Source organism: Squalius cephalus (assembly GCF_949319135.1).
Source record: "Squalius cephalus genome assembly, chromosome: 1".
NCBI lineage: Eukaryota > Metazoa > Chordata > Actinopteri > Cypriniformes > Leuciscidae > Squalius > Squalius cephalus.
This window is the reverse complement of record NC_137122.1, coordinates 8,784,457-8,808,206: the sequence shown is the minus strand read 5'-3', so window position 1 is coordinate 8,808,206 and position 23,750 is coordinate 8,784,457. Positions and strand designations below refer to the sequence as shown.

General features: G+C 39.0%; 1 protein-coding gene across 1 annotated transcript; it reads right to left on the bottom strand.

Annotated features, from left to right (window-relative positions):
* Positions 1-3,918: 3,918 nt before the first annotated feature.
* On the bottom strand, positions 3,919-18,733 carry LOC307163111 (uncharacterized protein). Its single transcript, XM_079878993.1, has 12 exons — positions 18,637-18,733; positions 17,456-17,776; positions 17,028-17,378; positions 16,636-16,722; positions 7,880-7,942; positions 7,715-7,753; positions 7,348-7,410; positions 7,185-7,259; positions 6,848-6,876; positions 6,682-6,756; positions 4,366-4,434; positions 3,919-4,238 (listed from the first exon to the last, which is right to left on the bottom strand). The coding sequence occupies exons 1-12, from the start codon at positions 18,695-18,697 to the stop codon at positions 4,182-4,184; spliced, it is 1,290 nt and encodes a 429-aa protein (XP_079735119.1). The 5' UTR covers positions 18,698-18,733; the 3' UTR covers positions 3,919-4,181.
* Positions 18,734-23,750: the final 5,017 nt, after the last annotated feature.

Here is a 23,750-nt window from a genome sequence, read left to right as displayed (position 1 = left end):
CTTGATGAGCTATGCCGAGCTGACGGACCATAGACTGTAAAAAAAGAGTGACTGACATGTATGCACATAAATCACTGTCACACACACACAAGCTCAGAGTAATATTGTATGTTACTGCATAATACATTTTCAACAAGCAGAATAGTACAGAATCACGATACACAGTCTCACTTGTAGCTGGGCCATTCTACAGAATTGGTGCAAACTGCTGTCCCTCATCCAAAAAACACATTTGAAAAGCATTTAATTATTAAAATCTTAGATGTTTACTAAGATCCTTCAATTATCTATTGAAACCCACAATAATATTTAAGATATCAGTAAGCTTTATATATATAAAATCATAATTTATGGGCTACTTTCAATTAGGAGGTGGCTGTCCCAAACCCTAACCCCTAAATTTCAATTTGTGAAAATGATATTGAAAAATTTTTTGCAAATTTTTCCATTCTTGTTTTAAAAAAAATATTTTTTTTTTTTTTTTAAAAATGAAGTTAAAAAAAATATTTATTTTATATTTTATTTTTAAATCATGAAACTTTATCTAAAAAAACATGTCCCGCATTTTCATGTCACTACCAAAACAGTGAATGTTGTAGTCCATTGGCTGAGACTGATTTTAACCACACTCCTACATTTTTGATCAGGAAATATTCCTGTGTCCCTCTCTCTCATGTGCTATATGGTGAGTAGATTGATCCCATCATTTTGAGGTAAATGTGTTCTAAAGTCTAAAAATCTGTGTGTAACTTTAAGGAATGTCACTACCAAACTCATTTTTTCTGCTATTGAGAATTTTTTTTGGAATGTTATTCCATAAAATTTAGTTGTTATATGTGTTCAACTGTTCTGACCAGTGATTGCTAACCATGTGCTGATTAGCATCTTCGAGCTAGGCTCAAAAGTTATCTAAAATTGTCACTACCAAAACAGTCACAACCGAAACATTTTCTTGAAGTTTCGGTTGTGACATTGTTTTGGTAGTGACAAAAGGGAACACATAATCCTTTATTTGGAGGAATAAACTACATTTTAGTACAGTTATGCAAATAATTACTACTGTAGTATGTTTTAGTAGTGTTTTAGTATGCAAGATTCTGTTAAAATTCTGTAATGTGATGAGGTTACAATTACTTAAGGTTGCAGTCCATGATACTAGCTTAGGTGTAAGGTTGTTGTCAGTAATGTTAATTTCTATGATTAACTTGACAGGGAGAATGACAAAACACCAACATGCCTAAAAAAAATAGAAAAACTACAACAGAGAGATAGAGAGAATACAAACAAAGGTTGAGGGAAGACCCAGTAAAGTACGAGGAATACTTGAGGAAAGAAAATGAAAGAAATAAGAAACGAAGGGAAGAAGGAAAGTAGAAGAGCATCAGTGAATTATCTGACAGGGAGCAAAGACATGTCAGAAAAGCATGGAGGAAAAGACAGAAAAGACACAGGATGATGGTGAAAAGACAAAAAGAGATGGAGACATTTTGCAGGGCTTCCACACCACCTAGCACATCCAGTGAGGGTGATCAGACACCAGTACACACACACACACACACACACACACACACACACACACACAGTTCAGTGGTTCTGGAGATTTATCTGAATGAGGAAAATTATTCTGAAATTAATGTTTTATGTACACACACACACACACACACACACACACACACACACACAGAGAGTTCAGTGGTTCTGGAGATTTATCTGAATGACTCATAAACAAAATGTTGAAAATGTGAAAATAAAACAAAGTGGGTCTGAGTCTACATTGTAAGTTGTTGTTTTTTTGGGAAGAAAAATCTATGAGCATACCTCTTCTCACTTGCACCTCAAGACCCAAAATATAGAATAGCTCTAGGTGTTCTTATAAGATATTTACTGTCAGATGTGTGTCTGCTATATGTACTGACTGCATATGTGCATCATAGTTATTTATTTATATTAACATAAAATGTGGACAGTCTGATTCAGCCATGGCTAACAAAGTATTGTGGTCACTACCAAAACATTACTGTCACTACCAAAAATGTGCAGTCACTACCGTAACATGGGATGTTTTGTCAAAAATACAGTATATTGAATTATCAACTAAGATGTTATGATAGTGTTTGGTTCAATGCATATTCAAACTAATGAATCCTTAACTTTGAAATCAGTACGATAAACTTTATGCCTTCTACAAAGAAAGATTGGGTTCAAAATACAACAAATCCCATAAATCACACTTAAAATATTATTAAAATTATAATCTTTATTGATTTAACCAGTAAAAATATTTTTTTTAAATAGAAAAAATATATATTTATAAGGTAGATGTAAACAAAATCTTAATAGGTCATTATAAGCCTTCTTAATAAATGATTTAATATTGTGTTTCGGTAGTGACAAATTTGGGGAGAAGGAAAATATTCCAGCATTTTCTGAAAATACAATATGAGAATTAACTGCACAATTACTAGAAAAGCGTACCTTGGATATTATACAATTTGCATACATGCAAAATTTGTGGGAAAAAACAAAAAAATTTCAAGATGTTTCCAACTCTGACTTTGCACCAATTCTGTAGAATGGCCCAGCTATGTCTTTTAACTATTATAATATTTCGAAGGGCAAAAACATGAACTTTAACTATTGGCTTTACATCATCAGCTGTCACTTTAGCGCGAGGCCTTTAGCATATAGCATTAGCTCCTTAGCCTGAGCTAACTCGACCACGTCGAGCTAGGCGGGCGTGGTTTCAGCAACAGGTCAATACCAATAGCCTCAGCTCACCCACGTCCCGCCTTTTTGCCCATTTTCTGTTATCCAGGAGTGACGTGCTGCCAGTCAAACAGACTCCAGTCATGGAAAAGGCTTGTGAGACACTAGATTGAGTCTGGCCTGTATGAAAACACATCAGGGCTTCTGTCTCTAACTTTACTGTAGCTGTGATGATATAGATGAGATTCTGTGCTCTGACCAGATGATGATTCACAATAAATCTCATTCATATTCACAGGACATTCAACAAATATCTGCTCGTTCACACACAAATATATAATTCCTCCAAACCCCAGAGAGATGAAATCTTCCCGTCTGCTCCTGATATGATGAGCTCATGATCTGGATCATTAACCCTCTGGGGTCTAAGGTGTTTTTGGGGTCCTTGAGATGTTCTGACATGCCCTGACATTTGTGTTTTTTTTCAGTTGCTTATAAACATATTAATGGCAAAGGTGTAATTACACTCTATTTAGCACAAACAGGGCTACCATAATATGTGAGCAACATGTATGTACATGTTTGTATTTTTGAGAGAATAATGTATGAACAGTATTTTACAGTAAAAACTTTATAATCTATCCAATTTTTGTAGTCGATTTTTACTCATCTCAGTATAGCAATAGAGTTTGGTAAAAGCTGTTCATTCATTCACACACAGAAACGCGATTCATATTTAAACAGTCTTTTTTGCGTAGACACTTGCGATTAGAACAAAGCAAATATAGAACTGACCTATTCCTCAGCCGGATCTGTTGCTCCTCGAAATGAAACTTCCAGCACTTCTGAGGTAAATTTTCCAGGATTATTATCAAGATAGTAGCCTATTATTCCTCACAGCGTCTTAAAGTACACGAGTCTGAAAGTGAACTCGCGGTGTGTGTTCATTGTTATCCAGCTGAAGTGGGCTCAAAGGTTTGCATGGATCGCCTCACATTTGCGTTTGAATAGCACGCGCTATTCAACATCTCTCTCTCTCTTTATACAAATTACATAAACTGAGAATATTTGTTTTTTTTATAAAAATTACTTCATTTAAAAGAAGAGAATTCAAGCTTCATGCCTGTGTGACTGTTTGACTGAGTATTCGCTGAGTTATGGTTAATTTTCGGAAGCGTTTCAGAATGGACTTAACTGACAGAAGGCAGAACTCGCTTCATGTTTATTTTTCTTTATTTGGTAAAAAGCACAACACTTTGTTTTTATTGTGAGTATACACAAAAAAAAAAAACACACTTAACAGGATCGATTGATGTATAACACAAGTATGTCAAAATCAAAAGAGTATTTTGACTCTTTTTTGCACTGATAAGGAAAAAAAGCGAGCAGATCACGTCGGCGTGATTGCCGACCTCAGGGGGTTAATGTTTATTTGTGAAGGTCTTGTTCTTGTTCACAGAGGCATAAAGTTCATCCTACGGTTGATCTTCTCTTCCTCTGACAGCAGCATAAGTCACTGTATCATCATGATCCTGAAAGAACAGATTATGTCCATCAATGTTTGAACCCCAGCGATTATTATTATTATTATTATTATTATTATTAGAGCATGAGCTTCATTTATCTGAGAGTCAAACTCATGTGCTGGTATCTACTCACATTGAGTGAGTTTACAGGCTTTGTATTGGAAGAAGTGACCTCAGAATAAGTCCCATCATCTGTCTGCTCCTAAACATCAATGCAAACGTGCAGAGAGTCAAGTTTAACACACAAAACAGACATATCTCTCACTATTATATGCACTGTTAACCCTTGCTGTAAAAAAAGGCCAAATTCTGACAATATCATACCATTTTCCATTAAAACAGTAATATACCGTAGAAAACAAAAATAGATTACAGGAATATACTGTAAATTAACAGCGCTCAAAGTCAACACTCAGAGGCTGTTTTCCCAATCACACCCTATACCCTCATTCACTATTCCCTACATTAGTTCACTAATATAGTCCCCTTGACAGAGTGAATGAAAAGAAGAGAGTGAATTGAGACACTGATGAACACTGATAAGCAGAATCACTGAAGGACAGAGAAACAAGACCTGAAAAAAAAGAGAAACACAAAAACTACAACTGACTTCCAGCCACAGAGTGTGAAACCAGTTTACAATTATTTATTTCATACATGTACAAAAGTTCTTGTTGAGAATTAACAGAGATTTAGTTAATAGTAAAGTTTGTTGTCACCATAATGGAGATCAGTATTTGATTTAGTTGGTCTCTTGTCCCTGGACTTCTTACCATTCATCTCTCTCTGACTGCTGTAACAGTGAGTTTATAAAACACATTTGTTATGGCAAGAAAAAGTCAAGAGTATGATGATCAGATGTTTTTGGGATTTTGTGATGATGTCACAATCATCCTGGACATGTCTGATTCTCTGATCTTTCCTGTATATATTCTTTGAATTAATGGGTATTTCATATTTTGCATATATTTGTGAATTTACAACATGAAATCAATATTTCTTTATTCAGGTCTTCTGAAGAATATCGTAATCAGATAGTGCTTTAAAACATTTTTAATTCCTGCTTTACTCAGACACACACATACATCAACAATCAGCATATGAATCTCAACAATGGTGACAATCAAAAGTTTCATGTCGCAATGCATGCTGGGTTCCAGGATAATATAAAACTCCCAGCATGCACTGCTGCATGAATAAAAAAAATATATATATATATTGCCACCACTGTTGAGATTCATGTGCTAAATTGTGATATCTCTGTGTTTCTAAAAGACAGTGTAGCTCTGTTTTCTTGGTTTATGCATGATGTGTTTTAAAAAAAAGAGTCATTGTAATTTATTGCTGTGGTTTCACAGTGGTGCTAATGTAACACTTTTGATTGAGGATTAAACTCTGAACGAGTGAGAATGAACTCCTTAGTGAATGAACAGGCAATATGAAGATTTTTTCATCATAATCATTATAACTGCAATCATTCATAAACTGTGTGTGCACAAGTGTGACTTGCACAAGAACAGCTCAAGCAGCAAAAGAAAAACTAATGCTTTAGCATCAGCAACCCAACTAAAGCACTGATCTCTATAATGGTAACTTCAAACCAAACATTTTCAATTAAACATCTCAATAACAACTTCTGTAGATGTATGACAGACATAAAGTCATACTGGTTAACAATAAGTGTAATAATGTGTAATGGCTGGAAGTCAGTTGTAGTTCTTGTGTTTCTCTATTTTCTGTTCTAACAGCAGGTGTTCATCACTAATGCTCAACAATCACTTACATATTCTCTTAATTATCTCACTGCAACACTGTCTCAATGTTACTTTTACTCTTTGTAGTGTGGATTTCCCTGTGGGGTTGAAAGGGTTAACAGTGTAAGATAAAAAGACACACCCACAAAATCTATTTTAACAGTAATAAACTGTAAGTTATAAAACAGGTTTATACTGGCAACACTGTTGCCAGTAGTTTACTGTAAACTCTTGTTTTTTGGGTCACCATTGTGCAGAAGAGTAGAGCCTGTGCTTCAGTCCAGCAGAAGATCTACTAACATTGATGATATGCTGTATGTTGCTTTATTTAACAGGCGGTGACTGTGTAGTTGCTGGTCCAGTGGAAATCTCTTTATTTACAAAGGTTTTGTTGTGGTTTCAAATGAAAGAAGTTCACAGTAATACTTTGCTCACATTATTAATGCATTATAAATTTTAGTTAATACATTTAAATGACAGTTGGTCAATTTAAGGCAGTCGGTTTCTGCAAGTGAAATTAGTTAACTTGAGTTTTAATTTAGTGCATTTTTACAGTAACATACTGTAGATTGTAGTAAAGAACTATACAATTAACAGTATATTACTGGCAACAGTGTTGCCAGTATTTTACTGTAAAAAAACCTGGTAAGGTCTAACAGTGTGTAGAATAACATAAAAGCTTTTAGTGGACTCACATTGGCTCTTGCAGAGGGAGGAATGGACATGTTGATCATCTCATTCGTCTCTTTATGATCATTCTCATCTTTGACCTTCAGAACAAACAGTTAAACTGCATGAATGACACTTTATTGAGCTTTAAAGACAGTAATCAAATCTAAATCACTGCATTACTGAACTCACCGCAGAGTAGCCAGTCCCTCTTTTATTATCTGAAAACAAGTGCCTCATGAAATATGAGTATTTATGATAAAACACACACAAAAACACAAAAGTTAAGCATTAATATTTTGAAACAATCAGATTTTGTTGAAGCATTAAAATGAATAATAAAAATGATTGTTGACTTGATAACTCTGAGAGATTGACATTACAGGATTTCTCAGCAGGAATAAACTTCTGTTTGAGAATTTCATATAATCCACATGTTTCTATGATACTTACAGTCTGAACATGATGTGTTTGTTTGCTCATCTGAACTGTTTTTAATTGTTGTAAAGGAGTAAATCTGAAAACTCACCAGCTCTTTTTCTGCAGATCAGCCAGAGAAGAGCAAGAAGGAGAACAGCGACTGCAGCGACAGAAATCACTATGACTGAAGAAGAGATCGAGCACAGAGTCAGAGACGGACAGGCCAGATTGGGGACAATTATAGACAAAGACAAAACACTGTGATTATGTACCTTGTGTGTTTTTATTCCAATGACCCTGAGAGTTTGTGACTGGTGGTGTTGTATCAGTTTGAGCTGAAAAGGATGATTGGGGACAATTATAGACAAAGACAAAAGCCATCGGCACTGAATGGCATTTCAAACGATTCTGATCTTCCTCTGACTTTTAATTAATGCCCTGTGATTTATTTATTGTTTATTGCTCTTCTTTCAAGAAACAAAAGGAAAAAGTCAACTCAACTCTTACATACTGATTATATATATATGTGGTAGAGTGTCTATATGGTAATTCATTCATTTTTCTATAGAATTATGTTAGACAAAGATGTTCTTTGAATAACATCATCAAAGGCTTAAAAGCATCAGCATCATCATGTACCTCGTGTAGGATTCACTGCTGTCGTTGAGCCAGCTGGAGCTGTAATGTATGAATGTTTGTTCAGATGATTCATACTGTACAATATTACCATTATATTTTAACCAGAGATGGACAGGGCAGATTGGGGACAATTGTAGACAAAGACAAAACACTGTGATTATGTACCTTGTGTGTTTGTAGTCGAATTATCCTGAGAGTCTGTGCCTGGTGGTGTTGTATCAGCTTGAGCTGAAAAGGATGAATGTTAGTTGAGATGCATCATAATAATATCCAGAATGAGGAGAAGAAGAGGTGAGGCGCAGCAAACAAACTTAGCAGCTTAAATTTATTTTACCAAACTAAAGAGAGGAATCCAACATGAGAACACACACAGCAAAATCCCTAAATTTAATTGACAGTAACTCTGCTCAGAGTACATATGGTCCCACTCTAAAGAGTGTTAAAGTAACTCTGAATAAGTGTTAAAGTTAATGAGATGATAAAGTGATTAAAGTGATGATTGAGCATTAGTGATGAACAACTGCTGTTAACAAGCAGAATCACTGAAGAAAAGAAAAACACACTGACAAGAACTACAACTGACTTCATACACAGCCTAATGCCGAGTTCACACTGAACAATTTTAAGCCTGATTTTCGCACACTGACACGTTTTGGGAGATCGCTGACAAATGCCCGAAATCACTGGCAAATCAGTGCTCGCTCACGTGAGTGACAATCATGCACTGTGAATTATCAAAGACGCGATCTGAGAGAGTCGCAGATGGCCGTGAGATATTTAGCATGGTAACTATCTGGACCTGTCTGAGATTCAAAAATCCTGCTGTGTGAATGTGTTCTGACTGAAAACTACATCGGCGATGACTGACAGCCAATGAGAGAGCAAGATACAGGACAGCTGGGTACAGACCAGAATATCAGCATTTTAATAGATATATTTACAATCATATCAAACAGAAACAAAGCATTTTGTGACATATCAAACAGAAACAAAACATTTGCTTGACCAGCAGCAACACATTGTAAGATGATTGACAGGTCAGTTTGCGTGACCAGATGCATGTAACTAATCCACAGAGAGCAACCATTAAAGATGCAATTGTATGATGTGATAATTTGTCCCAAAACAAGTCTACTCTTCTGCTACACACTAAAAAGTATGCACCTTTTCTTCACAAAAAAAATACATACTTTTAGGGCGTAATATAAGTAGGCGAATTGAGACGCAGCCTTAGTGTCACATCCATAAATAGGCAGACAGTGCAGTGGACAGTGGCAGTGGACAGGAAGTGATGGCTCTGTTGACTCCGTGACAATACCCCTCCTCCACGGGCAGCTCCAGACGGCCGGAAACTGCAAAGATGGGGACGACCTCGACCTCTGGGTGCAGGGCGAGTAGGATGATCTTGGTGGAACTGGGTTAGAAAGGAGGGGTAAAGTATGTCATCTCGAGCTACCCAGGAACATTCCTCTGGACCAGTAGCGGAGTGGCAATCGGGAGAGTCGGGACTTTTCCCGGTGGGCCGGTAGTGTTTTGAGGCCGCGAGGGCCGGTCTGATAATAGTTATACATTGCGAGTTATTTTAGCAACACCGTCTGGCGGCCTGATGTGCGCCGCTTCTCGCTGGTCAAACTGTGCAGCCTCTCTGCTCAATACAGTATATAAAAGTGCTCAAACCGTTCAAAAGGTCCAACCATGTCTATAGGATTTTCGAAAACATAGGGGGATCAGTGGAAGTCTAACTACCGTGAGAGTGAGTTAAATGATGGAAAGGCAAAAAAGAAAACTGATAGGTGGCGCTGAGCATGGGCGGCGCTAGGGAGGGGCTAGCAGTTGCTTCAGCACCCCCAAGAAAGACCAAAGCACCCCGAAAGCACCCCCAAAAATAATTTCTGGAAGCAATTATATTCAGGCTGTAGGCTATTCTATGGAAGCCCTGAACTGCATTTTGAAGAAAAAATAAAACTTATCTTCTTATTTCGAGATATTAAGACATTATTTCAACATAAAATCTCGTTATTTCGACATAATAAGGGGGCATTCTAATCTGCATTAAGCTACATTAAGCGTTCTTATAGGCCTAATGGTTTTCTATGGGAGGAAATTGCTTAACGTGGAATTAAACGTTGCGTTTATATTCTGGGCTCATCTGATTTTTTATAGGCCTACTGTGGTAGATTTTTTCCCTAAACCTAACTATCCGGCTCTATCTATTGGTTCCCGTCCCCGACGTCCCCACTCTATAGATCACCGGACTACCTGGCTCTATTTATTGGTTCCCGTTCTTCACTTCCCCACTCTATAGATCACCAGCTTTTAACTTAACCTAACTACCTGGCTCTATCTATTGGTTCCCGTCTTCGACGTCCCCACTCCATAGATCACCAGCTTTTCTGACTCGATTTCCCTAAACTAGTTTTCCTTCCTAAACTAGCTTCCTACCTAAACTAGCTTCCTGCGCAGGAATAAATTGACAAACAGACCTGCAAATGTCCTTTAAATGCTTTAATCACGGCCAGGAGATCTTCCCGAGCAGTTCTCAGGAAATCTCTCCCAAGAAGCAAGGCCGGAGGATCTCAGACAAATTTCATTGAGAATCCCACCGTAAAACACAGATACAACAGTTTTTATAGTATAGAGGTATGGCATAAATTTCATGCTGCATTACATAATATCCCCACTATTTGATTGGTTCTTCATTTGCAAACCCCTCTGTTACTAGGTAAAGCAAACTCAAACCTTGTGCTTACTTATCACAAGTTTTTTCAAACTAGTCATGTCTAGTTTCACTTCCCCTTTCTGTTATTTTTACACATAGACACATACAGTCAGTCAGTCACAAGTTTTTCCAAAGAGTTTGGAAACATTAAAAGCATATGAATTTTATTCCTGCAAGAAAAACAAATGTTAGTTGATTAATTATCGTTGATTAATTAAAATCCACCACACTACATAGCATTTTTATGATTTTAGTATGATAATGATTAATAAATGCACGCACAATTATCCGTGAACTTGATTTGAACAAACGTCTTTCAACTTGTGCAAAATTCAGAATTAAATCAATGTACAGCAATTTGTACAAATAGAGAGTCGGTAGGCCTACTGTTGTAGCCATTAAATAAGCGCATTTAGTTTCATATTTGTTAAAATATTATAATGTCATTTCTTTTCCATTTATGTTGATTTATGAAAAGTGAACAGCACAAGTAAGATATGATGCGCTATATATCGAGAGACTTGGAGTGGGTGGGTCAGACATGATTTTGACCATTTCATTTCATTATGTTTTGTTTTGTAGAAAACCTTTCATTAAAGTGAATTTCGTTTTGTATAAATTGTATCTTAATTTTAATCATTTTTGTATCAACCAATTGCCTGGATTTAATAAGAAGCAAATATAACAAACAGACAATATAATCATGGAGGCGCCCGCGCGGTCAATTGCATTGCACGTTAACTGGAGCGCATCTCATCCTAACTTAACGAAACTCAGTGTATGCCTCACACAGAGATGAGAAATACATCAAATGCACAAAGCTTGAAATATCTTTAAACGAAATAATTCAAAACGAAAAGAAAAAGGCTACTCTCTGATTACATAATCATGCATTTCTCTCTATAGGCGCGTTTACTATGAATATGGCGATCGTCAACTTCATCTTTGCAGCCGACACCCGACACTGTCAGAAAACACTAATTTATTACTAAAAATCAATGCACGCATCACCGGATTTACAAATGCACATCTTGCTTTTTGCACGCACATAAATGTCGAAATAACGAAATATTATGTTGAAATAACCTTATTAGTAATAATACATCTTTTAGAATATTTGATTGAATGCTGAATGTTGCGCTTGTTCAATTAAATAAAATTAAAACTTTAATTGTGATCATTAAAATAATTGAATATTAAATATTTAGTGGCCAAGTTTTGCTCAATTATTATTTGTATAACTGCGCAGCTCCCCCGTCAATGATCTAGCACCCCCTCAGCACAAGTGTTAAAAAAAATCTGGTGCTGAGAAGGTCAGACTCAAAAGGAAAAAAAATATGGAGGAGGAGGCAATGAAATGCTCCAAAATAACAGACATGTTCCGGGCATCAACAAGCAAAGATACTACAGGTGAAATAAACTGAAGCACATGTCGTCAAAGCTAGGCACAGATGGGAATTAGCATCAGCTAAGTTACCAGCCAGCCAGCCAAAAGCTTGTGTAATTTGAAAGTAGCTGTGGTAAATATGAGACAAATAAATAGTTTACTATTGAGTGACTATCTACTAGTGGCAGATTTCCTAGTTTTAAAACGAGTAACTTCCCTTGGCTGCTGCTGCTATATTAAGTGTATACGGATTATGTTAACACTAGCAGAAGCTAACGAGCAAGGTGTCGTGTCACTGTGAAAATGCCATGGACCCTTTTCAACAGGGTGATGATGACGCGTTTTAACGGTCATCATCCGCATAAATCCTGGAAATTTTTTTATATTTTCAATTTAAAAAAATATGTATTTACATTTATAACACTATTTTATATTATATTACCTTTAATAAAATTACAAAAAACTAGTTAATGCTTCTGTGAGGGTTTCTAATGCAGCGTCTGTGGGAGTGATGACAAATTGACATATATTTCTCTCTTCTGAGTTCTTCTGACTGCCGTTATCCATCTCTCGCAATTTTTTTCCTCTTTTAGAAAGTTGTGAAAAAAAATATAGAGGAACAAAAAAAAATCTATTTAATATTCTCTCATTCACCTCTATATTTTTTAGCAAACGTTTTGTTTTTTGTTTTTTTGTTGTTGTTTTTTACCACAGAGGGCCGGTGGTCTACGAAATTTCCCGGTAGATTTTTTGGTCCCACTCCACCCCTGCTCTGGACCGTACCCCTCCCAATCGACCAGATATTCTAGCCAGTTGCCCCGTCATCGCGAGTTAACGATGGATTGGACTCTGTAAATGAGCTCTTCTTCGGTGACTTCGGGAGGAGGTACTTCAGCTTCACTGGGTACTGTGTGAGGAGACAAAGGATCAGAATATGGTTTCTAGTGGAACTAGTTTGCCTGCTGGCAGATGACGGGGAGTGTTGGTGATGGCACAGACTGAGCAGCCCTTGAGATATAGAGAGATGTCTTGGGTCATAGAGGGCCACCAGTGACGTTGAGTGAGGAGCGAGAGGGTTTGCTGGCTACCTGGGTGTCCAGAGCCCAGAGAGGTGTGAGCTGAGTCCCTTCACGTAGATACACCGTTCTGGACCTCCTGGCGGAGCAGGTTCCGTTTGCTGGGCGAATGTCTTCGTCAATAGACCAGAGGATGGAACTGACGTTCATGGCTGGAGGGAGGATGGGTTCAGGAGTAGTGGATTCCAGATCAGGTTCAAGACGAGAGAGAGAGCATCGGCTTTGGAATCCTTGTGTTCAGGTCAGTAAGTAACTAGGAAGTTGAATCTTGTGAAGAAGAGGGACCATCTGGCTTGACGAGGATTGAGACGACAAGCTTCTCTGAGATATTCAAGGTTTATACGGACGGTGATTACTTTGAATTTGTGTTTGGCTCCCTCCAGCCAATGTCTCCATTCCTCTAATGCAAGCTTGATGACGAGGAGTTCCCTGTTGCTGATGTCATAATTCTGCTCCGCCGGGGACAGCTTTTTGGAGTAGAAGGCACACGGATGGAGTAGTGGGGGGTTCCCCTGCCGCTGCGAAAGTACCGCTCCCACTCCTGTAGATGAAGCATTCACTTCTACGGTGAACGGTAGCTCAGGATCAGGATGGATGAAGATGGGAGCGGTGGCAAAAGCTTATTTGAGGGTGGCAAAGGCAGTGGTGGCTTCTGGGTTCCAGGATAGAGACTTGGGCCGTGTTTTGAGGAGTGAAGTCAGAGGAGAGCTGAGAAGACTGTAGTTGTGAATGAATCTACGGTAAAAGTTTGCAAATCCAATGTATCTCTGAAGTTCTTTGATGGTGACGGGTTGAGACCAGGACCGGATTGCTTCCACCTTCCTCTGGTCCATCTGGATGCCTTGTTGGTTGATGATGTAACCGAGAAAGTAGACAGTGGAGGTGTGGAACTCACATTTATCTAATTTCAGGTAGAGATGTTGTTCTCAGGCACCCGATGCGGAGCGTCATGGTGGGGGAGAAGTGACAGATGCGACTACGACCCAGCGGCTTACCCAGGATGGTGTGAATCTCTAGGTTCTGGGGACAGCGTTTTCTCTTGACATTGAGCCTCTGTAGAAGGTTGTGGGAGATGAAGTTGCTCACTGAGCCGGAATCAATGAGAGCTTTGTGCTGGAACAGTTGAATGGGACGTTACAAGGATTACTGTGGTACGAGTCAGAGCTGCAATTTTAGGAGAGAGTTGAATGGTACTCACCGCTGGGCGTGGAGGTCGAACGGGACAGTTGGAGATGATGTGTCCTTCTTCCCGACAGCACAAACATAGATGATTTAACCATCGCCCGCCATTGACGGTCCGCCGGTGTGAGATGGTAAGTATCTACCTGGATAGGTTCTGGTGTTGGAAGGGCTGCAGATGGTTCCAGAGGCGGAGGATGCAAAGCGGGTTGAAATGATGAGCAAGTAGTAAAACGTTGGGAAACTCGGATTGATTTCTGGATGAATTTCTCTTCGGATTGATTTCTCTAATCCCATAATATCATATCATCGTGAACAACCATTAGTTGACGAATCTCAGGGTCTAAACCTTGACAATAGGCTGTGAGAAGAGCTGCATTCATTCCATCCACTCACCACGGCGAGTGTACGAAACTGCAAGACGTAGGAACCCACCGATCGTTTACCTTGTCGAAGGTGAAAAAGATGATCATGGACGGATAGTGTGGACATGGTTTGACTGAAGACTTCTTTGAAATGTTGAAGAAATGCAGACAATGACTTAGTAACGGGAATTTCGGCTTGCCATAGTGCTTGAGCCCACTGAAGAGCATGACCGGAGAGGAGTGAGATCACAAACGCAATGCGCGCTCGATCGGTAGTGTAAAGATGAGGTTGCATCTCGAAGTGTAGGTTGCACTGAAGAATAAACCCGCTGCAATCCTCCGCCTTGCCACTGTAGGTCGCTGGTCGGGCCATGGGACTGGCAGAGGCAGCAGGTAAAGAAGTGGTGGGTGATGGAGGAAGTGACTGACAAACTGCGTTCACCAATTCGGCGAAAGGATCCGTGACAGTGGTGCTCGTGCTCTGCATGTTGTTGGTCTGGTCTTCTGTCACATCCATAAATAGGCAGACAAGGTAGAGTGTACAAACAAACACTTGTGAACACTTAGCTGAACTTGAATAATGTCTTTGCAGATGAAGATGATGACTTTGATGATGAAACACACGGCGATCGACAATGGACGGTGACGAAGGGAAACAACTGGACATCAGGTAAGTAGATCCACAGGTAGGTATGCTGGTAAGAGGTCTGAACCGTGTAGATATGAGACCAGACACTGAGGTGCAGGAAACAGTGTTTACAAGTATAACAGCATTACGAGTGTATGGCTTATTTTGTGTTTCTCTATTTTTTTGTATATTTGTTTTGTTCACTTTTACATGTATGTTTTTTGATAATTTTGTGAGTGGATGAGCAGTATTTTATGTCTGTTTGGTGTTTTTCATGGATCTAGTCAAGTCAAGTCAAGTATATTTGTATAGCGCCTTTCACAATACAGATTGTATCAAAGCAGCTTCACAGTATTCAATTAAAATACAAGGTTTGTTTCTAGTGGAATTTATTGATTGATAAAAAAATTAAATATCCCCAAAATATCCCCAACTGAGCAAGCCAAAGGCAACAGTGGCAAGGAACCGAAAAACTCCATCAAGTGACCTAATGGTGTCCTAAAACTCCATCAGGTGACCTAATGGAGAAAAAAAAACCTTGGGAGAACCCAGGCTCAGTCGGGGGCCAGTTCTCCTCTGGCGTTTATGAACTAGAGGCCGGATTGTAGTTTGAACAGTAAGATTAAAAATATTATATGAATGCCTGGCCGAAAAGATGCGTCTTTAATCTAGTTTTAAACTGGGAGAGCGAGTCTGAGCAACGAACAGTATCAGGAAGGCTATTCCAGAGTTTTGGAGCTAAATGTGAAAATGCTCTCCCTCCTTTGGTGGATCTGGATATCCTAGGTATGACCAAAAGCCTCGAATTTATTGATCTTAAAGAGCGCGATGGATTATAGGGCGATAGAAGATCCGTTAAATAGACAGTGAATGCGCTGCATGGATGAGCTCAACATATCGTCTTCATGTGACTCTTTCTGGGAGAATCGAGTGAAAGAACCGGAGTGTTAAGTGGGTCGCACACCGGACGCGCAGCTCAGCGCCGCGCCGCGCCACGTCTAGGACAACTCTCACCTGAAAATCCGTTAGCATCAGCAATTTTCTGATTTCTGTAAATAAATATAAAACTAAATGTATATTGCAGCACGGGGTGAAGTCCGTATATACATTAACTACGATTTGAGACACATAAATGTAAATTTAGTATAAAACTATGTAAATGGCGCTCTGTGGCGCGGTAGGATTTTGAACACGGTCCTGAGCCGTTGCTGGGCGCCGCGGACAGACGCCGAAAGGCGCCGCCGGTGTGTATCTCATAGAGAATAATGTGTTCGAATTTAAAAGACGTGGTGCTGCGCGGCGCGGCGCTGAGCTGCGCGTCCGGTGTGCGACCCCCTTTATATGAACACACTACTCTCACTGTTTATACTAAACATGTCCTAGAATATGCATAAGTACGCTAATTGGGACACACCATAAAAGTCCATGAAATGAAACTAAAACAACAACTCAATGTGACAATCATACTGTAGAATATGACAGTCATATTTTGATGAGTTAACACTGAAGATAACTCTAGCATTATGCTCTGAAAAGCACTGATGTGAGAAAGACAGTGATGATGTACCTTTAGAAACGTGTGTGTTTATAGTTGAGGGATCCTGAGAGTGTGTGATGTGGACTGGATTCACTGCTGTCGTTGAATCAGCTTGAGCTGTGAAGATGAATGTTAGTTCAGATGTTTAATACTGTACAATATGACCATCGTATTATAACTATGATCATCACATTACATAAAAGTTTATATTTTTGCTGTCAAGTTTCAATTCCTTTATTATTTCCAGGATCACGTTTTGGACTGTTCCTTCACTGCAGTTCATTAGTTTGAAGCAATGCTTTGAGTTACTCTTCTGTGAGAGTCAAAGAAGCTTTTGTTCCCTCAGTTTGTTCTGGTTCAGTGATACTGATAGACCTTAGTGTTACTGACATTATGAGGCTCTTCTAACACTGTTTTCTCACCTGAATACTTGACAGTGTATCTGACTGAGGTCTTGACTTGATTTCCATGAGTAAGCTGACATCTCCACTTTCTGTTGTCAGCTTCATTCAGGAGTGTTGTAGTCAGAGTCCTGATACAGTGATCTGGTGATAATATCTGATATCTGGAGTCTGTCTTCAGATCAACACCAGCCTGATTCACCCACAACAGCTCAAATCCCTTATAAAGAATCCAATCATCACAGGAGAATTCATCATAATAAAATCCAGTATATGAATACAACTGACAGGAGAGAGTCACAGAGCGGCCTGGACTGATCTCAGTCTGTGATGATGATGATGATGATGATGATGATGATGGAGACACTGAAACTGAACACAAGACAAAAATCACAGACTCTTCAATCATCATCTGAGTTTTTAAATTTACCACATAATCATAAACTTACCATGAAGAACATGCAGATAAACATCAGCATCATGTCCTTGTTTCTGTCCATTCACATATTGTTGGCAGCTGTATAATCCATAATCTTCTTCTGTGACGTTCTTGATGTTCAGAGAGCAGTCAGACTCCAGACTCAGTCTCTCATGTCTCTCTGTGTCTTTCTTCTTTATCCCTTCAGTAATCAGTTCAACTGTTGCTGAATGACTGTTATAGTAGGTCCATGTAGTTTTAGATGTGCAGTCAGAAAGAGCATTATTACAGGGCAGAGAGACATTTTCACCAGAACTGATGAACACATGAGCATCATCCACTCCACTGGTTCCTGAAACACAGTATATCTCAGTGATCATTATGATATATATTAAAGCAGCACTCAGTAGCTTCGGGATTTCTTCGCTGTATTCTCGCTTTTTGCTCACAGGTTTCTCTCTAGCTCCCCCCACAGCTTCGGAATAGATATTTGACAACACTGTTGTAAAAACTCGTTGGTGATTCTCAGACACCAGAGGCTAGTAGATCAACGACATCAAAGCAGATGGGACATTCTTTAAAACGTCGTCTTCATTCGGGTTCGGACAGCGTGAGGGAGTGCAATAATGACAGCATTTTAGCAGATTTCTTTTGGCCGTAAAGCAATTGTTTACATCGCGAGACCTGATATCACGCGAGACTTCCTGACGTGGCGGCCGGCGGCCCGCCGGCTCAAAGTTGCAAGTGCGTATTTTCCGCTCACGGGCACCAGGGGGGTGTGAAACGACCACCATTCAAACCGAAATAAGTAATATAACCATTCCAATGACTCCGAAGCTGTTCAGTTAAGGTAAAAAAGTTACTTAGTTCACCTTTAATAAATGAAACATAAAACATACCAGCATAAAAAGCTGACGTTTTAAATCATAGTATTTTTCCTCACTTAAAGCAAACAACACACTCTCCAGAATAAACTATTAGTCTTTATCAGAGAGCTGTTCAAATCACTGACACACTCTTAATATGAGGATAATTCTTCATCATCAGATGTTTGTCCAGTATCAGGAATAATACAGTATGATCTGTGTGTATCAATACACAACTCTGAGATCACAACGTGAATGTGTGCAAGAATAAACTGAGCATGTTCAAATGAACTCTTTCCAGACTAATTCCACTAAATGTCTTTAGAGAAAATACAGATTTCTTTACCTGTGAGAAGTGAAGAGAGAATGATCAGTCCCAGCAGACACAGATCACACTTATCAGCCATTTTGTGTTTCTGTCAGTCTTTCTCTTCATTATATATAGTTACAGCTCTTCCCTTAAACATCATCAGCTCCTCCTCTGGTTTGTAACTTCCTCTGTTCTCATCAAATGAGTATTGAAATTCTGCTAGAGTTGCTGTTTAGTGACACGATGCCACAGTGAAGTATTGCTTTAAGTGTGTGTGAAACGTGTGAGAAGTGCATATACTGTGAATCACACTGTCTCAACACACATCTGATCTGAACAGTTTATTGGCTATTTTTGCACACGAGAGAATTACTGTTAGTCTCACTTCTTTATTTTAGCAGTTTCCCACATGACATTAAAGTCTAGAAATAAAATAATTGCATTATTAGTAATAAAATTAGTTTGCTACTGAAAAGGTTTCCAATATCCATGACTAACTTGTAGACTTGTAAATTTGGCAGTGGCACGAGCCGCTCTGACGGGGATAATTCTCGGTCAGCTGGTTTTGTGTGCTGTGACACAGACGGAGCTGTTTAAAGCTATTCAGAGATGCTTTAAAGGCTATTTTCCATTTCATTTGCTGTAAAAGTCAATGTTGCAACCCTGGCTCATGTGAAAAACGTTCCTGTGGCAACATTTTTGCAAGACGCAGAATACGTTGTGTTGTGCACGTTTCACAACAGTATCAAAGTGAAATGTCCAGTGAGTGGCGCTAAAAGTGTGTTTACTCTGTTTTCCGGAACAGATGAACGTGAATATGGCAACGCTTTATTACGTCGAAGTTTGTACGTATCATCGCAGTTCAGAGTTGAAATGTCCGGCGCTAAAAGATTAACCATCACGCTTTAAAATAACGTACACCTACACTATACCCTAAACCTACCTAAACATCTTCATCTTCATCTTCGTGTGTGTTTCTACACCTGCGTGACAGTCTCTTTGTGTTGTGGCTTTGAGCTCTAGTGTTTTCAGAAGCATGTCATCGCTGGCTGTGACAACTCAGGTAGTTTGACCGCACTGGTTTAACCCACACACAACTGTGATCATCTCTGAACCCAGTTTAGGTGGACCAGTGTGAATTCTCACACATTCAGAAAACAGTTCCTCTTCTTTCTTAAAGTGGGTTTCTGAAGAAAAGAGAAACAAAAGAACTAACTGACTTCAGACACAGCCTTATGTGGCAGGTCCAATGAAATTATTCCTGCCTGCATGTGGTTGGTCAGTCTACTCATTGAGTTTCGTCCTATCAGTGCTATGCAGTAGAGTGTATATAAACTGGCTGGCTAGAGTGTATGGCATCACGAGTCACCGCCCCTTTCTTCCCGTGTCGTCATTTAGTCGCCATCCAGGTGTGTTTGGTGATGTTGGCTGGGTTGTCGTAGCTAACGTTAGCCTATTTTCAGGGTGGTGTATGAAGTCCTGCGGCTGGCATTGGGTTGAGGTTGTTCCTCTTCTGGAAGGTGAAAGCCAGGATTGTGTTTTTTATCTAAGTATCCACTCGTATTGTAAAGGCAGGATTGTTTGTGTACAGTCAGAGGTTTGGGTGAAACTGATTAAAGCGCGGCCAGTACGGGTTTCTGCATTTCAGTACGGAGGCGCTTAGCTACCGCCGGAGCGCACATTGTCCTCCCGATAGACTCAACGAGCCCTCAGCTTCCAAGCATGTGTGTTGTCTGCCTTGGTTTGGTTTAAAATCTGATTTGGTTTCCGGAGATCGCACTCATAAGGTATGTGCTTCTAACTTATTATAGGTCGAGTGGTGATCTTCTGTAGAGATAAGCTGATTTTTATTAATAGTAAACCTGTTTAAATCTTTAACCAGTTCAAACTCTGTGACGAAATGGTGTCAGGCAGAAACTACAGTGAGGTTTGGTAAAGAGATCTCAGTGATCGACACTTCTGGACTTTATGATACTGAACTCAATAATGAGGAGGTTAAAACTGAAATAGTGAAATGCATAACATACTCCTTTCCTGGACCACATGCTTTTATTATCGTGATTAAAGTGGGTCGATTCACTGAGGAGGAGAAAAACACAATAAAGGAGCTCAAAGAAGTGTTTGGAGAACAGATGGAAAAATACACTTTAATCCTCTTTACTCACAGCAGAAACTGCATGAGAAAGTGAAGCAGTTTAAACAGGAGCACAAACCGGTCACTCAATCCGAATGGCAGAAAATATACTGGAGTTTAACCCTCTGGGGTCTGAGGTGTTTTTGGGGTCCTTGAGATGTTCTGACATGCTCTTACATTTGTGCTTTTTTCAGTTGCTTATAAACATGTTAATGGCAAAGGTGTAATTACACTCTATTTAGCACAAACAGGGCTACCATAATATGTGAACAACTTGCATGTACATGTTTGTATTTTTGAGAAAATAATGTTTATGCATGGTTATTGAAAAAACTAAAAATGAAAATGTCTGAAATAAGGCCACAAAACACATACTATATATGTGTCCACAAGACGTCTAAATAATGCATTTTGTCGCCTAGAGTTTTTTCTTCAAAATGATGTGAAAATCATCCTTCCTAATCATTCACATAACACAATGCATTGATTTAAATTTTGTACGACACTTTTTGTTTGGATGGGCGTGATTCACACCTGAGGAGACAATGGGCCCCCGCATAATGAGGCTGCATACGTAATGAGCCTTTCATTCAGGTGTGTGACAGCCACAAGAAAGAATGCAAGGACAATATATATAATTGGTTCACAGTTGTTGTTGTTTTTTCCACAAATTGTGCTTGCAAATTGAATAATATCCAAGGTAAACATTTCTAGTAATTGTGCAGTTAATTGTTCTCATACTGTATTTTCAGATTTGGAATTATATATTCTCTACCCAATATATTCTCTACCCAAATGTGTCACTAAAATAAAGCTTAATAAAAATTATTTAAAGAGAAGGCTTATATTGACCTTTTAAGATTTTGTTTACATCTATCCTTATATATATATATATATATATATATATATATATATATATATATATATATATATAATTTTTTTGTTTTGTTGCTATTTTTTTTAAAAGGTTATACAATTACAACAACAATTAAAATTGTAACAATATTTCCAATGTAATCTTTCTTTGTAAAAACTAAAGTATACATTTTATCATATGTAATTCAGTTCATATGAGCAGAAATTGGCAACATTATAAGCTTATTTGATGTGGCAGTATTTTACAGTAAAAACTTTAATCTAGCAATAGAGTTTGGTAAAAGCTGTTCATTCATTCACACACAGAAACGCGATTCATATTTAAACAGTCTTTTTTCCAGCTGTAGCTACATAACAGCATGCATCTTTGCGTTCATTCATTTAGCGTGTACAGACACTTGCGATTAGAACAAAGCAGATATAGAACTGACCTATTTCTCAACCGGATCCCTTTGCTCCTCGAAATGAAACTTCCAGCACTTCTGAGGTAAATTTTCCAGGATTATTATCAAGATAGTATTATTCCTCACAGCGTTGTAAAGTACAGTCTGAAAGTGAACTCGCTGTGTGTGTTATCCAGCTGATGTGGGCGTTTCACAGGTTTGTATGGATCACCTCACATTTGCGTTTGAATAGCGCGCGCTCTCTGTGGGCGGGGTCACATTAAAACTTAATGAGCTGAGATGAGAACGACTGACATCTCTCTCTTTTCATACATATAACATAAACTGAGAATATTTTGATATATATAAAATTACTTCATTTAAAGCCACACTAGGTAGGAATTCCGTTTTGGTCAAACAACGACCCCTAGAGTCGCTGTGGACTACTTGTATTTAACGTTACTGTCGTAAATACCACTCACGCAGAGCAGTCTCTTCACTCACGGCCTGACCCCCTCCCCCTGTATACCGGTCCCTGTTCAGTCGGATGGAAGCTGTAACGAGTGGAAATAAGGTGTGTCCCCTTTAAGAGCTGCGCGCGCCCTGTTTAACTTTCGGCAGTCTGTATTGTATGTGCGCCTCGAACATTCCGTAAGCGGATTGTTTCTGTTTGATGCTCATTCTTGTCCTATTTTTGTCTATCAAGTAATGCTGTGGACGGTAAAACGTGTGACAGACAGTTACACGAGTTCGATTGGGGAATAAACACAACGCGTTTCAAATCGTCGGACATCGAACATCGAGCTAGCCTCCGAAGATGTCTAAGTTACTAATCCATCAACAAGAACGCCAGGTGCTTTTTAGCTCACACCAACGAGTGAAAGCTTGTCCGAGTGATATACAATATAAGCAAAATACTTACAAGTCCAACAGCATGTGAGGACGTGTTGGGGGAAGTGAGGTAGCCTATGCCGTAAAGCAGTCGAATTTTGTAGTTCTTTTTGTGCGCGGGGGTTACTACCCGAACCCCGAAGTTTAAAAGTACGATTAAAAACGATACAGACCCCGTCAGGCTATGGCAGACATGTCATTCAACCTATTGTAAGTCGATGTACCATCACAAGAGTCTTGGAAATATATTATGAAGGTTGAAAAGTTACCTAGTGCTGCTTTAAAAGAAGAGAATTCAAGCTTCATGCCTGTGTGTCTGTATGCCTGTTTGACTGAGAATTCGCTGAGTTACAGTTCATTTTCGGACAGACTTCACTGACAGAGAGGAGGCAGAACTCACATCATGTTTATTTTTCTTTATTTGGCAAAAAGCACAACACTTTGTTTTTATTGTGAGTATACACAAAAATAATACAGACTTAACAGGATCGATTGATGTATAAAACGTCTATGGAATATCAAAGTCAACAGAGTATTGAGAGTCTCAATTGCACTGATAAGGAAAAACGCGAGCTGGTATCGCCGGCGATACCGCCGACCCCAGGGGGTTAAAAGAGGACTTGCAACGAGAAGCGCTGAATGAAGCCATTGCTCATCTATACATGTGGCCTGTGGGTTTGAGGCACTCTCTTTTCTCTCTCTCATCTCCCTCTTTCTCCTCCCCGTATTGCTACGTTAACCTAATGTGGGTGGGAGAGGTTGTCAATTGAGAGCAGGCAGGTGTATGCACCTGGGGTCCTCATGCCGGTAGCCATTCACTGTAGCTGTTACATGTGTATGTGTTATATGTGTTGGAGTGTAGCAGT

Coding starts and splice junctions, on each gene's coding strand:
- LOC307163111 (XM_079878993.1), bottom strand. CDS start 18,697: ATGGCTGATAAGTGTGATCTGTGTCTGCTGGGACTGATCATTCTCTCT. Junction 17,777..18,636: donor TCTCTCTTCACTTCTCACAG/GTAAAGAAATCT, acceptor ACTGTGTTTCAG/GAACCAGTGGAGTGGATGAT. Junction 4,435..6,681: donor CTCCCTCTGCAAGAGCCAAT/GTGAGTCCACTA, acceptor ATTGATGTTTAG/GAGCAGACAGATGATGGGAC.